This window comes from Micropterus salmoides, unplaced genomic scaffold (assembly GCF_014851395.1).
Source record: "Micropterus salmoides isolate LMB-PRFRI ecotype aquatic unplaced genomic scaffold, ASM1485139v1 Ms_hic_scaffold_7, whole genome shotgun sequence".
Taxonomy (NCBI): domain Eukaryota; kingdom Metazoa; phylum Chordata; class Actinopteri; order Centrarchiformes; family Centrarchidae; genus Micropterus; species Micropterus salmoides.
In genome coordinates, this window is record NW_024044459.1 from 35,235,447 (window position 1) to 35,251,728 (window position 16,282).

The following is a 16,282-nucleotide window of genomic DNA, read 5'->3' on the forward strand; positions in this document are numbered from 1 at the left end:
TCAAAATAAGGCAGGCAAAACGCTCTTATTTTAAAATGCTCCATGTGTGATTTGTAGCCTGCAGAGAGCTCACAAAGAGCTGTTATCTGTAGTTGAAGCACACAAAATGACAAATAAACAACAATTTAACCACGTAGGGCCGGCAAAACGTCTCGGGTTACGTATGTAACCCTTGTTCCCCGAGAAGGGGAACGAGACACTGCGTCGGTGGCGACACTATGGGAAAGCCTCTGGGGGCGTAGCAGGGCTGAACTATGAATGAAACTACTCCAATCCTATTGGTAGTGTGTGACGGCGTAACCGGATGGGGTATATAAGCACGTCGGCACATAGGACACATTAGCCCTTTCTATGAAGCAAGGCACTCCAGGCGGGGTGAGGTGTGGCGGACTGACTCCATGTCTCGTTCCCCTTCTCGGGGAACAAGGGTTACATACGTAACCCGAGACGTTCCCCTTCGAGGGAACTCGAACTGCGTCGGTGACGACACTATGGGAACGAGATACCCACTTAGGCCCGTACATCCTTCTCGTGGACGGGGCTCTAGAGCTGAGCAGCGTCTCGACTGCTCCTGTCGTCAGGCCCACCTCTAGGAACTGTGCCCCCATGGATTTTAGCCAAGACTGCAGGGCTCTCATGTGCAGTAGTCCGGAAGGTATTATACTGGACGTCTTGCGTCCCAGGTTGGTTGAGGGGGGATCCCGTGAAGCGACGCTCTGCTTCTGGCTGTGGCGGTAGGTGCTGGACGAAGGCTGCGTCCGCCTTTCCTGAGCCTTCGCGGTCCTGGAGTCTGACTGGCAGGGGAGATATCGCTCAAACGCCTCTCCCTGAGTTTTGGCGTGCTGGAACCTGTTGACGACCGCATCCACTGCTTCGCCAAACAGGCCAGAAGGCGAGAGGGGCACATCCAGGAGAAAAGCCCTCTCCTTCCCCTGGATGCCCGAGAGGTTGAGCCACAGATGGTGCTCCGTAGCCACCAAAGCCACCATGGATCGGCCAGTGGAACGGGCCGTTTCCTTGGTCACATGGAGAGCCAAGTCCGTTGCTCTACGGCGCTCAATCAGGTCCTGACTACGTCAGAGTCCCAAAGGAGATCGGCCTGGTAAGCCTGCAAGTCAGCCATCGTGTGCAGGCTGGCACCAGCTCGACCCGCTGCCATGTAGGCCTTGCCCACCAAATCGGACGTCATCCGACACGGCTTGGTGGGGATCGCCGGCGTCCGGAGGGATGAGGTGAGGTTGGGAGAGAGGTAGCTAGCCAGTGCTTCCTCCACTCGTGGCATCGCTCCGTAGCCGTGCTGTCTGATCTCCGTCACGTTGCCGTAGTCCAGCCGGGGGGGACGAAGACAGCCGTGCAGAGAAGGGTTTGTTCCGCTTGGTGTTGCAGAAACCGCTCGTCTAGTTTGCTGCCCATCGATGGCTGCTGCACCGCCTGTGGCCAATCAATGTGCAGCCTGGCCACAGCCCGCGTCAGCACTTCTAACAACTCCTCGTATCCTGGCAAGGGCTGATGACGTTCCGTTTCCCCGAGCACATCTAGCTCCTCAGAGCCAGATCGTGCAAGCCTCTCCGGACTCACCCCTCGAGTGGAAGAAACCGAGAAACGGGCTCCCGATCGGGGACGAGGGGGGGAGGATTCTGTGGACGAGGACCGGAAAAAGGCCTCAGCCATTCTGGCAACCTCGGCGATCTCGCGTTGCGATCCACAGGATCGGAGCCGCCGCGACGCCTCAGCGACCACGGGGCCTGTGCCACAGGGGGAGCGCATCTGACCATCCTCTAGAAAAAGAGCTGCTCAAGACCTCAGCACCCTCAGGGGCAGGGCCTCGCATGTGGTCGCAGACAGCCCCCTCGAGAGCTGCCTGAGCGTGCGACATCCCCAGGCATGAGACGCACATCCCATGGGTATCACCTTCCGTGATGAAACGCCCACATGGAAAGACACACTGTCGGAATCGCTTCGACATGATCTGCTTCGTCTCGACTTCAGGTAGGATGATGGAGCTTCCAAACATAGCCAGAGTGCTTTGCTGAATAGAAAGAAGCTAATGTGTCTTATTTGCCGGCGTGCTTATATACCCCCTCCGGTTACGCCGTCACACACTTCCATTCTAGTAACACCAATAGGATTGGAGTAGTTTCATTCATAGTTCAACCCTGCCACGCCCAGAGGCGTTCCCATAGCGTCGTCACCGACGCAGTTCGAGTTCCCTCGTATCTTCTTCACTCATGGTAAAGAAGACACAATGCTAGACATGTTTTAGCATTTATAATTATAATTTATTTTTATAATTAAAAAAGCTCCCTTAAAAAAGGGATGTCTATGTGTGCACGTGCCTGCCAAATAGCGATCCATAGGCCTAATGGAACTGCAAAATGTAAAACCCAAAACACTGGCGGACCAGCCACCAGAAGCAATTTGAGGTTCAGTATCTTGCCCAAGGACACTTCGACATGCAGCCTGGAGGAGCTGGGGATTGAACCGCCGACCGATTAACAGGCAACCTGCTCTACCTCCTGAGCCACAGCTGCCCCCTACTTTATTGAACTTTGTCAACTATAACAAATAACTGTTAATTTTACCAGTGCCAACTCATATTATGTCAATATCAGTTATTATCAATTATAACAGTAGTAAAGTGTGAGTTGAGGCTCACAAGAAATTGTTAACAGGCACTAAATCTAATGTCAATTCCCACCTTTGAACAGATCAAGATCTTCTGAGCAAACTGTAGCCAACTAAGTGATGTTGAAAAAATAAGAAAACAAACGGTTTGTAGCATAAACATCATATTTAACCATGTAAGAAATGAAATATCTTTAATTACTGCCATTAATCCGTCTAAATGAATATGTAGTTAAATATGGTGTAGAGTGTGCTGAAAATGTACTCACTGCATTCGTAACTTTCCTATCTTATTTATTACAGCACGTGAACTCAGGATAGTGTTGTTTGGGAAAAGTGATGACAAAAAAACAACACTGGGAAAGATCATCACTGGTAAAAAAGAGGTCCAGAACCTCTTTACAAGCAAACAGTGTGAGGCTACCTGTGGAGAGTGGAAAGGAAAACTATTGACTGCAGTGAAAACTCCAGACATGACCAGTCACTCTGTGACCGCACTGAGAAGAGAGGTGAAGAACTGTGTCAGTTTTTGTCCTCCTGGACCGAATGTTCTGCTGCTGTTAGTGAAGCCTTCTGCTTTCAATGAGGAGGACAGACACACACTGAGGTTCATCCTGAGTTTGTTTGGTCAAAGTGCTTTTAAACACTCAATGGTCATCTTTACACATGGCGGGATTGAAATGACCGTCTCTGTTAACGAACTCCTTAAAGAGTGTGGAGGAAGATACTACAGCATGTTTAATGATGACCGCAGACTGTTAATGCAGGAGATTGAGAACATTGTGCATGAAAACAAAGGAACCTTCCTCACCTTCACTGAAGAGACCATCAGACCAAAGTATAAACACATCAAACCAGCTTTAAACCTGGTTCTGTGTGGGAGGAGAGGAGCAGAGAAGACTTCAGCAGCCAAGGCCATTTTAGCTCAGACAGAGTTTCATTCAGTCTCCAACTCATCAGAGTGTGTTAAACATCAGGGAGTTGTGCGTGGACGTTGGGTTTCCCTGGTGGAGCTGCCTGCCTTGTATGAAAAACCTCAGGAGGCAGTGATGAAGGAATCATTCAGGTGTATCTCCCTCTGTGATCCTGAGGGCGTCCATGCCTTCATCCTGGTCCTACCTGTGGGTCCCCTCACTGATGAAGACAAGAGAGAGTTAAAGACCATCCAGAACACATTCAGCTCTCGAGTCGATGACTTCACCATGATTCTGTTCACTGTGGAGTCAGATCCTGCAGCTCCAGCTGTTGTTAACTTTGTTAGAAAGAACAGAGACATCCAGGAGCTCCGTCAGAGCTGTGGAGGAAGATATGTTGTTCTCAACATCAAGGACAAGCAGCAGATCCCAGAGCTGCTGGACATGGTGGAAAAAATGAGAAAATCTAAAAATAAACCATCCTGCTATACAACTGCAACATTTGCAAATGCACAAATGGAAAAGGTCATACAACAAGAGAGGCTGATGAAGAAGAACAAGATCACTTGTAAGTACTTTGAACTGAAATGTTTTTTCTGTGTCCTGAACCAGGTTGTACATTGAGTGAGTCTTGAACCTTCACTGTAACATATGTGAATATTTAAAGTAACTCAGTTCTTCTTATTTCCCAGGTGATGATGAGGAGCAGAGTCCAGAGTGTCTCAAGATTGTGCTGATAGGGAAGACTGGAAGTGGAAAGAGCTCTACAGGAAACACCATTCTAGGAAGAAAAGAGTTTAAAGCTGAATCAAGTCAAACATCAGTCACCCAACGTTGTAAGAAAGCACAGAGTGAAGTGGACGGTCGACCGTTTGTTGTGGTCGACACTCCTGGTCTGTTTGACACAACTTTGTCCCATGAAGAGGTTAATCAGGAGATGGTGAAATGCATCAGTCTTCTGGCTCCAGGACCACATGTCTTCCTGTTGGTGTTACAGATCGGGAGACTCACAAAAGAGGAGAAGGAGACATTAACACTCATCAAGGAAAGTTTTGGGAAGAATGCTGAAAAGTTCACCATCATTCTTTTAACTGGAGGAGATTCACTGGAGGATGAGGAGACGTCCATTGAAGAATACATTGCACATAAATGTGATGCTTCCTTTAAGAAGCTGATCTCTGACTGTGGAGGAAGATACCATGTGTTTAATAACCGTAACAAACAAAACCGCACCCAAGTCAGTGAGCTGATAACCAAGATTGACAGCATGGTGAAGGAAAATGGAGGCAGCTGCTACACCAATGAGATGCTGCAAGAGGCCGAGGCAGCTATAAAGAAAGAAATGGAGAGAATCCTGAAGGAGAAGGAAGAAGAGATGAAGAGAGAGAGGGAGGAGCTTCAAAGAAAACATGAGGAAGAAATGGAAGCAATGAAAAAAAGAGTGGAAGAACAGAGAGCAGAAATTGAAAAGGAGAGAAAACTGAGAGAAAAACAACTTGAAGAAAAGGAGGAGAAGATAAAGAAGGAACATGAGGATAGAAAGAAAGAACAGGAAATGAGAGAAGAAGAAGACAGGAAGAGAAAACAACAGGAAGAAATTCAACGACAGGAGTGGGAACGAAAATGTGAAGCTTTGGAGCAAAAAATAAGATCAGAGTCAGAATCAAAGGAAACAATTGACAGAAAGCTGAAGGAGAGCAGAGAAGAGATGAGAAAAGAACGAGAGAACTGGGAGAAAACACAAAATGAATGGTGGGACAAACGTTATCAAGAAGACGAAGAGAGACGACAGGAGGAACAAACAAGACTTAGCAAGCTTCAAGAAGAATACGAACAGGAAAGGGAAAATTATGAAAAGAAAAGAAATGAAGAGGACAGAATCAGAAGAGAAAGAGAGGAAAAAGAGAGAAAAGACATGGAGGAGAACTACAAGAAGAAAATGGAGAATCAGAAAAAGGCGTATGAAGAGGAGGCCAGAAAGAAAGCTGAAGAGTTTAATGAATTCAGAGAGAAACACAACAAGGAGTTTGCAGCTCAGAAGCAACAGCATGAGGAAGAAATGACAGACAAAGACAAACAATTTGACATCTTAAAGGCACTTTCAGCCCACAATGAAGAACAAATAAAGAAAAAACATCACAGTGAAATTTGTGACTTAGTTAAATGTGTGACCAAAAAGAAAGAAAATCTGAAAAAAATAAACCTCTTACTGAAAAAACATGAAAAAGAAATGAAGAATCTGGATAGTGAGGATGAAAAGAAAAATCTGCAGGAAACACATGAAAAAGAAATAAATGACCTGATCCAGGAACTTATGAAACAAGTCAATACATCAAGCTGTCGTATTTTATGAGGATTTGTTTCATGTAAACGTCTCATCAACAGAGCAGTTTCAGATGTTGTTCCTTTTTTCTATTTTCATTTAGTTTCAGTAACTGAAACTTTAAAGAAGCAGATAGTGGCTGTTAATACAGAATGCAGTAAATAAGCAAAACCTAATTCAAATTATTTTTATTTTTATTATTTTCCAAACTGCTGTGATGATCAGAAAACTAAAGTTTTGTTCTAAATAAACCTTTTCATGTTGAATTGTTAAAATTTCAGAGGTTATTAGTTAAGATGTTCTTTAGAACCAAAGTGAAACTGAGGCTGAAATGATTCCTGTATTATATTACATTATTATTAACAGTAAAGAAAGTCTGATAAAATTGGTTTATTTTTGGAAAGTATCACTCTAAGGTGGTTATGAAGAGTTGTCAAAGATGTTCTGAGGCTGAACAATATTTGTTTTCTTGTCAAATACAGTCATATCAGTGCTTAGCAAATATACAGCTGATCTATCCCTGTGGCTCAGCTGCAGTGTCTAAGAGCTTTCTGGATCTTTTTGGACTCTTAAGTGACAAAATGTTGATTTCAGTCTGTCTGTATTGATCAATCAGGCTTTTAATATCTAAATAACTTCTGCTCTATTTTACTGAAAATAACTGTTTCATCTGTAACATTCAGGGTCTTCTCTGTTTCACTGGGTTTTCTGTAAAGTTTATATATTAGATATTTAGAGATATTAGAGTCATTTGTTTTCACATTTTCACCTCTAATAAGTTGAGCATTGTAAAAAAGGGTGAGCTGCTGTTTCAGCCTGCACCTTCAGTCTGTAGAAAATCTTTCTGCTCTGTTGGTTTTCTTTTCTTCTGTTAAAACTCTTTTGCTGGGAATAATTGCCTTTTCTTTTCTTTTGTCCTAATAGTTTGTGTAATCATTTGCTGATAAAAACAGACAGCAGCTTAGTAAAGAAAGACTTCAGCAGCTGAAGCTCTGCTCACTCATTACAGATGATCTTTGTTTTCTTTTGAATATGAGAAAGAACATGATGTTTGTGCTGGAAGTGAAATGAAATGTTTAGATGTCATTCACCCTGTTTTCTCTGCAAATCACAAATATCACAGCAAATATGAAACATTAAACAGCATGAAGATCATTTAAACTGCTGATCAGATCAATCAGAATGATGCAGAATGACATTATAGACGATGAACGCTCTGATGTTTCTTTGTTTTGTTCCATGTCAGATAAGACTGGATGCTTTATAACTGATGACATCAACTTAAGACAGAATTCAGATCAATCTTTAATCTTTGCTTTCTTTGTTTGTGCTTCTAAAAGATGAATAAAGTGTTTCCCTGTAGTTCAGTGTGGACTGTTGTTAATCTAATAAACTAGATGATGAAGTGATGAAACAGAACAGAGCTCACAGGTTTGTTTCTACCTGCACAGAGACGCTGTGGGAGGAAGTGGCTTCTCTCTGAAACATCTTTATTCACCTCTCTGTTTATTTCTCTTCTCCTTGATCTGAGGATACTGCTGTTACTATGGATACTGTCAGAGTATCCAAGTATCCTGAGTGTTCAAAAAAGAAATCCAAGACTACAAAACATGAACAGATACAATGATTTCAACACCTGCAACACATTATATCATCCAGTTAAACAGTGAACTGTGTGTAGAAACAGTTAAAACACATTATATCTGTAGCTCCATCTGCAGCCTGATGCTCTCAGTAATCAACCTCAGGTTCCTGCAGTAACGCTTCACCTCAGGACTGAATGACTGATGTTGGCCAGTCTCAGTCATTTCGTGTTAGTGAGGCGTTACTACACCTGGCCGACCAGATAATTAACGTGGAGAAAAAACTCCCAGACTCCCTGCTCCTTGTTCTTGGGGACTTTAACAAAGCAAACGTCAGTCATGAACTTCCAAAGTACAGACAGCATATTAAGTGTCCCACCAGGGACACTAACACAATGGACCACTGCTAAACAACATTAAAGGACGCCTATCGCTCTGTTCCCCGTGCAGCCTTAGGACTCTCTGATCACTGTCTGGTTCATCTTCTCCCAACACACAGGCAAAAACTGAAATCTGCTAAACCTGTTGGACCGAAGATGGACCAACGAGTCAAAGCTGGAGTTACAGGCCTGCTTTGACTGCACTGACTGGAGTGTTTTTGATCTTCATCAGGCGGCGCCCGATGACGTACTGCTGGAGGTGCTTCAAGCCTACCAAGCCGACCTGCTACAGGAGATGGTTCAGAGGGGGGGTCCCTCTGAGGAAGATCTGGCGGAGCTTCGCAGAACCACGGAGCGTTAGACGCAGTGCGAAGCGTTCCGCCAGTACCTCCCTCGCCGGTCTGGACCCAAGGCAGCTGAGGCTGCCAGGCGTTCAGACTCACTCACCGTGGATCTTCGGCGGTTCTCCCCTGCCGTTCTGGGGCTTCAGGGGTCCACCAGAAGATCACACGAGACACCGACCACCAGCCCTGAGGGGCTGGTTCCGTTGGCAGACTTTGCAGAGGCTTGGCGGAGCCTGACGAACATTTCTCCGTGGGTCCTGCGCACTGCCATAGATGGGTTTCGACTACAGTTCAAAACCCGCCCTCCAAAATTCAACGGGGTGGTTTGGACTGTGGTCCGCCTGGACCAAGGTCCGGTGTTGGGACAGGAAGTTCTTACTCTGCTGAGGAAAGGGGCCGTGGAACGTGTCTCCCCCCCAGACAGAGACGCCGGTTCTACAGCCGGTACTTCATAGTCCCCAAGAAGGACGGAGGGCTGCGCCCTATTTTGGATCTGCGGGTTCTAACCGGTCTCTGAGGAGATTCAGGTTCAAGATGCTCATCATCCCCGCCATAGATCTAAAGGACGCCTATTTCCACGTCTCCATCCGTCTTTCTTACAGGAAGTTCCTGAGGTTCGCCTTCGGGGGTGTGGGGGTCCGGCTGGGGCGCGGTCATGGACGGCCGCTTTGCAAGGGGATCCTGGCAGGTGCATCAATCCGAGTGGCATATCAACTGTCTCAAGATGTTGGTGGTGTTCCAGGCTCTAAGGAGTTTCCTGCCCGATCTCCAAGGCCACCACGTCCTGGTTCGTTCCGACAACACAGCGGTGGTGGCCTATCTGAATCACCAGGGCGGTATGCGCTCACGCCCTCTGGACAGACTGGCGCGTCAGACCCTCCTGTGGTCCCAGCAGAGGTTACTATCGCTCAGGGCGATGTATCTCCCGGGGACGCAGAATCAGGGAGCAGACCTGCTGTCGAGGCAGGGGCTGAGGCCCGGGGAATGGAGACTTCACCCCGAAGTGGTGGAGCTCTTGTGCGAAGAGTTCGGCCCCATAGACGTGGATCTGTTTGTGTCTCAAGAGACTACGCACTGCCTGCTATGGTTTTCTCTCGTTCCTCCAGCCCCGTTGGGTCTGGACACCATGGTACATTTGTGGCCGAGGCTACGTCTGTACGCTTTTCCCCCAGTCGCTCTGCTGGGTTCTGGAGTGGGTCCGCCAGGACAATGTCGGCCTACTGCTCGTAGCCCCGTTCTGGCCAACCCGGGTGTGGTTCTCGGACATCATGATCGCTCCTGGACGGCCCGCCGTGGCGGGTCCCTCTGAGGAGAGATCTGCTGTCCCAGGCGCAGGGCCGGGTTCTTCACCCTTGCCCCGCCATATGGCGATTGTGGGTCTGGCCCCTGAGGGGGCACAGTACCTAGAGGCGGGTCTAACAGCCGGAGCAGTCGAGACCATCCTCAGCTCCGGGGCCCCGTCCACACGGATCCTCCGTGGTGCCCGGAGAATGAGACCTGCGTCTCGGTCCAAGGTTCCCACTTGGGATCTGGCGGTGGTTCTTGGGGCTGAGGCCCCTTTTGAACCCCTGGAGTCAGCTGAGGCTGAGCACTTGACCCTCAAGATGGCCTTTCTCGTTGCTATCACCTCTCTGAGGAGGGTGGGGGATCTCCAAGCGCTTTCGGTTTCCCCACAAAGCCTGGAGTTTGCCCCGGGAAATATTAGGGCTATCCTGCACCCTCGTCCAGGATACATCCCTAAAGTGCCTTCTTGTGCGGCAGGGTCCACAGTGCTGCAGGCATTTCATCCTCCACCTCATGTGACGGCGGAGGACGGGAGACTTCATCTGCTCTGCCCTGTCAGAGCACTGAGTGTTACACTCTGAGGTCCTCCCGTTGGAGGAAGGCTGACCAGCTGCTAGTGTGTTTTGGGTCTCCCAGGGCTGGGCTCCCTGCATCCAAACATACTATTAGCAACTGGATTGTTCAGACTATTTCCCTGGCCTATCAGGTGCGCGGTTTGCCTTCACCTGTGGCTGTGAGTGCTCATTCCACCAGAGGCATGGCGGCCTCTCGAGCCCTCCTTTCCGGGGCCTCTTTGCAGGATGTTTGTGTAGCGGCTGGCTGGGCCACTCCGCACACATTCATTGGGTTTTACAGTCTTGACCTTCCTTCGGCACCTGGCACTCGTGCGCTCTCCTCTTAGTCGTGCCACTTTATTGCACACTGGTGCAATAAAGCACAATACAATATTTTTTCCACTGTTTTTTCACTACATTCCATAAAACTTCAATTCAAAGCTTACTCCCAGTTAGCCACCAGTCCCTTTTAGTGACCTGATGTGGCTTCACGTTGAAAGAAATGCCTGGTCACATTTTTACGTAAGTTTTCTGGATGTAAAAAACCCCTGAAAGCTCACCGGGTCACCTGCTTGAGCAACCTTGATCGCGCATACAAATATAAATGTTTAAACATTTGTCAATATGTACATGCTACACATCTTCAGATCAGTTAGATTCTCCACAGTTCAATCTTTCAGTTCATTTTACAGAAATTCCGATTCATCAGTATGGTCAGTCAGTCGGTCTCTCTCTCTCTCCCTCCATGCTCTATGTGCTGAGGTTGTCCTAGATGGGCTGTCTCTCGGAGCTAGATCAAATTATTGATTTGTAATTGATATGTTATTCTAATTTTTATACTGGTCGAAATAAACTATTTGAGAGTTTTGTGTGTAATTCACTGCCTGTCCCAAATAGACGCCTGCCTGTCCCAAATAGACGCCTGTAGTGTTGAAGGGAAGGCAGCAGATATTACTGAAACTGCAATAAACATCAAAGTCACAGCCTACAGGGTTTCACTCAACGGAGGCGAAAAGCAGCTTTTAAATCAGTCGCTCTCACCTAACCCAGTCACTGTGCTTCAGAGTTTTCACTGCATCTCTAAGGGATTACTTTAAAAACTTACAGTGGAACAATAAAACTGTTTTTCACACCATGATGAATCTGCGGTTCAACTGTGTGTGAGGGAGAAACTTTAAGTTAAATATTCGAAGAAACATTATTAACATCCTATTCAAACATAAATCATTTGAAATAATGGACCTTAATCAAATACTAAATACAGCTCACAGCTCACAAACACCAAGTGGCTGCAGTCAAGAACAGATATTTTAAATAATTATTTAGCCCTATTGTGACACCTGATGGCATCTTTAAAAACTGCAGCTAAATATTAGCCACAATCACAAATCACTTGTTTTTGATATTCCAGTGTGCAGATAAACTGGAGGAATACAGACCAGAGCCGAACGTGTTTACAATTATGTTTCAACAGACTGCTCTGTGACTGAAGGTTCAAACATCCTGAGAATCATTAAGCTGCCTAACCCAACCAGATATCTGTGAATTTCCCTCCTAGAAAACGCGTGTCCCTTCAGAGACTGACTTGTTGCATTCTAGTGAATTTATGAAGTTGTTTTGTTGTTGAAATGCAAGAGTACAGGTTTTGCTTCAACACTGGAGGGGAGACAAGAGGTGCATCTGGAGGTCTGGTGATCCTCCTATTTAATACTTCATTTTATGCATTCTGGTGAACTGTTATGCCTTTTCTGCATGAATTTATGGTGGAAATATGTTTATTTATATAAAGGGAAACACTAAATTCAGGTATATAGACACATACAGAATATATATATAAAACAGAATATAATGTGGTAATAAGTCTCTCGGGCATTCTGTGTTGCTTTAAATTTGTATTCTCCTGTAGATCAACTTTTCTCATTTAATATCATCCCTGCATTAATTTTGTCTTCCCCCTTTTTTGTGTCATTTGTATGGGCGAAGTAACCTCACCCTGTGTACATGTGTTCTCTGACATGTGGAGAAAATCACACCTAAGGGCAAATTAGAATCACCACTGAACCTGCTTATGTTTGGACTGAGGTAGGAAGTTGGAGCAACCAGAGGAAACCCACACTGACAGGGAGAAGATACAAACTGCAGGCAGAAAAGCCTTCTTGCAGCCTTAAGTGCTAACCTCTGCACGCTGCTGCTTTTAAAAGTAATGTCTTCATTTCCTTTTAACATCCCCTCAATTTTGTCCTCTCCCCTTATTTTTAAAGTCAGCAGCCCTTGTATTATCATTATATCTCAACATGTTCCTCTGTGTGTACTTTTTTATGTACTTTGTGCGGGGGACTCAGGTTAATGGGACGGTTGGGAGGGATGGTTGGTTTGAGTCCCTTTTTTTCTTTTTCTTTTTGTATAAATTTATGTCTCATGGATGTCACATGCTTTTGTTTCCTTTTTTGTTAAACCATTTGTATGTCTTGTGTTGGGCCCCCTTGAAAATGAGATGGTTCATCTCAAGGGGTTATCCATGAATAAACTTACTTTTACGTTTATCCTTCAGGAGTTCCTCAAAATCCGTTTTCGATAATATCCCAAGTCAGGGTCAGCAGTTTTCCTCCTCTGCTGAACACAGCCTGAACTAATCCTTCTGTCTTCAGGAGTAATCTCATGGCTTGCCAGAACTTCCTTGAGGCCAACCTTGTCCAGATAGCCTCCCTGAACTCCTCCCACACACTTTCTGATCACCGAAGCTGCAGCCTCTCTGGACATGTTTGGTCATTGAAACATTACAAACTGGGCAAAGTTGAATAAAAACTCATTAATGAAAATTAATAATTGATGTCTTGCAGAGGGCCTGGCTTCAGTTGTAGTTTGTAACTTGTTTAAGTAAATGTTTGGAAACAAAGTCATTGGTGAGGCAGCAGAACTGCTGCTGCATTTAGTCTCAAACACTGTGAATGTGATGTGACAGGAGAAAACATCCAGAAAACACGATGACATTGGTCCATACTAACTGCATCAGAAAAGAGTAACAGTGATCATGAGACCTCATCAACACCTCCAGAAAGACAAACAGGACACTTACTTCACAACTAAATCATCAGCTAAATCAACAAGTATGAGCTTTACAAAGCATGTGTTCCTGTTATTTTGTCCACCCCCTTTATTATCACATGTCACCTTTCAGTTGATATCTGGTTTCTGTTGCAATAATTTGTAGTTCTGTAATACAGAGACTTCCTGCACTCCGACATCAGGCTGCACCACTTTACAGTCACAACATTGTTATGTGAATCTTCCTTGTCGTCATCTGTCAAGTTTTCATGGAAATTTGTTTTGGAGTTCTTCAGAAGTTGTAATGAAAGATGTTATCAGTTATCATTTTAAATATGAGGAAGGACCTGAGGTACCTGACATGTTGTTATTCAGGCCACACCACTTCAGATATTTCAGAATTAAATACAAAGAAAACATACTTTGTGAACCAAAGAAATAAATATTTTTAAAAATAGTTTGAGGTCTAAATTTATTTTAAAAAAGAGTTCAAAAATCATATTTTACATATGAGAAATGTAGCTGTGCAGATTATTTGCAACACAGAATCAAGAGATGTTATGTTTATATTATTTAATACAGTTTACCCTTTCAGAGTCACTCACATGTAAAAACACATTTCTTTTGTCCTTTCTGAAATATTTAGAAACATCTGATCATGTGATCCTGTTCTGACGTCTTGCTTTTTCCCTAGCACCTTCTTTACTTTCATTTTAAGTATCTTGGTGTGATGACAGCAAGACAGGTGAGTGAACTCGACTAATACTTAATATATTTAATATACTGACAGACAGCAATATGCTCTGACATACTGTCAGTTATAGATAATTAACTGTGACTTCAGGAAAATGCGCTACATGTGTTCAGCAAAAATATGCAGGTATCAAACAGTCTGCAAAAATAGGAGATTATTTTCCGTACTTTTATCTGAAATCATATTTAACACCATCAGGTTTTAAAAGAGAACAGATAAAAACAAGAAGTAAAAAGAAAACTTTAAAGATGAGTAACGTCAGGAAAGACTGTAGTGAACCAACACTTTGTTAATACATTTATGAATTTTAATATTTTGACATATTAATATCATAAGCACTCATTAAAGAAAGGGGGCACCACCTAGCGTCGTTGTCCACCCAAGGGGCTAGGAATCCTAGGGTATAGTTTAATAAATACAACAATAAGTTAATAATAATTAGTCAGTTCTTAATTGATCAGTCTCAATCTGAGGAGGGAATTCTCCATGCAGGAACCTGGATCATAAACAGTACACACACACAATTCCTGTGATTAAGGTGAATGTTTATTTATTAACTAAGGTGAACAAAAGTGAAGGGTAGAGGGTGAGTAGCTGTAGGGTTAGCCGGTCAACATGAATAAATTCAGTGAGGTTCAGGTACTAACATTTCTGATGGTTATGGTAAGGGTAGGGGGCTTCGGGGGACTGTCAACACCTTTCACATGAACGTGGCTAGCTAGCTATCTATCTGACAACGGGCTGTAAAGAGACATCCTGCACACCGACATCAGGCTGCACCACTTTAAAGTCACAACATTGTTATGTGAATCTTCCTTGTCGTCATCTGTCAAGTTTTCATGGAAATTTGTTTTGGAGTTCTTCAGAAGTTGTAATGAAAGATGTTATCACTTATCATTTTAAATATGAGGAGGAACCTGAGGTACCTGACATGTTGTTATTCAGGCCACACCACTTCAGATATTTCAGAATTAAATACAAAGAAAACATACTTTGTGAATAAGAGTTGAACTCCACATCAAAGAAATAAATATTTTTAAAAATAGTTTGAGGTCTTCAAGCTATTTAAAATATATGTTAAAATATACGAGTTCAAAAATCACATAAAAAATTTAGCTATTTGGATTATTTACCCGTTGAGAGTCATTCACATGTAAAAACACGTCTTTTGTCCCCTATGAAATATTTAGAAACATCTGATCACGTGATCCTGTTCTGACGTCTTGGTGTTTCTCTTGAACCTCCTTTAGTTTCGCTTTAAGCATCTTGGTGAGATGACAACAAGCTTTTCAGCAGGTGAGTGTACTCCACTAATACTTCATATTATAAAGTGACAGACTTCAGGAAAATGTGCTACAGGTGTTCAGTCCGCAAAAAAAAAGGTTGTTTCTCCGTGTTTTCAGTACTTTCTGTGAGTCTGACAAATGTCTTTCCTGTTTTATCTTAGATCATTAACTTTTAAATAATAACCATAATCTTTGTAGAGCACTTGTCAAAATCCACTTTACAAAGTGCTTCACTATGGCAGCAAACTACTGTATAACAGAAACGTCATAAAACCATCAGGTTTAAAAAGTTTAAAGAAACTTAAAACACAAGTAAAATCAGGAAAGACTTAGTGAACCTACACTTTGTTAATACATTTATGAATATTAATATTTGGACAAATTATAATAAGCACTTATTAAAGAAAGGGCGCACCACCTAGCATCGTTGTCCACCCACGGGGCTATGAATCCTTGGGTATAGTTTAATAAATACAACGTTAAGTTATTAATTAAAGCTGTAAGCATGTTAATCATCACTTCCTGTGTCCCCTTTGTGGCGCTACTTAGCACTTGGTGCTATGACTATAACTGAATATTGGCATGTAGATGTGTTCAGGGCGTGACTGTTCAAGCACGTAAAGTTTGGTGCAGTGAGCATGCACACTGAGGTTACAGCAACTTCCTTTTTTATGACGAATCATTGATATTGGACGCTGAGCCACGGGCATGCCGTTCCACGAAAACTCACCGTTTGTACAACTTTTAAACGTAAATGGGTTTAGACTGCACAGCGAAAATCTGAAGTCGGTCGGACAAAATCCCTAGGAGGAGTTTGTTAAAGTACGGAGTGTGTAAATCATCCAAAATTGACCATAAAATTCAAAACGGCCGACTTCCTGTTGGGTTTAGGGCATCGCTCCATGAGGCTTTTTTGTACGTCTCAACATGATACATGTGCCACAGAAATTTTATACATGTAGGTGAAACGTGCGGCAGGGGCTGCTTAGGTCACTTCCTGTTGCCAGCAGATGGCGCTATAACTATTGGTGAATTGGCATGTACATGTGTTCAGGGCAGGACTCTTATTAAACGTGTAAAATGTGGTACAGATCTAATCATGTACAATCAAAAATAATCCAATATGGCCGACTTCCTGTTGGGTGTCGGGCATCGCTCCAAAGAGGCTTTTTTGTTTGGGGGCTGCTCTG

General features: G+C 44.0%; 1 protein-coding gene across 2 annotated transcripts in view; it reads left to right on the top strand.

Moving 5' to 3' along the window:
* Positions 1-7,277, top strand: part of LOC119891520 (GTPase IMAP family member 8-like) — a 29,895-nt gene extending 22,618 nt beyond the window's left edge. For both annotated transcript variants that reach the window (XM_038703225.1, XM_038703226.1), the window contains exons 4-5: positions 2,929-4,107; positions 4,232-7,277. In XM_038703225.1, coding sequence (XP_038559153.1) covers positions 2,929-4,107; positions 4,232-5,892 — 2,840 coding nt within the window. In that variant the 3' untranslated portion in view covers positions 5,893-7,277. The remainder of the gene's footprint in view (positions 1-2,928; positions 4,108-4,231) is intronic.
* Positions 7,278-16,282: the final 9,005 nt, after the last annotated feature.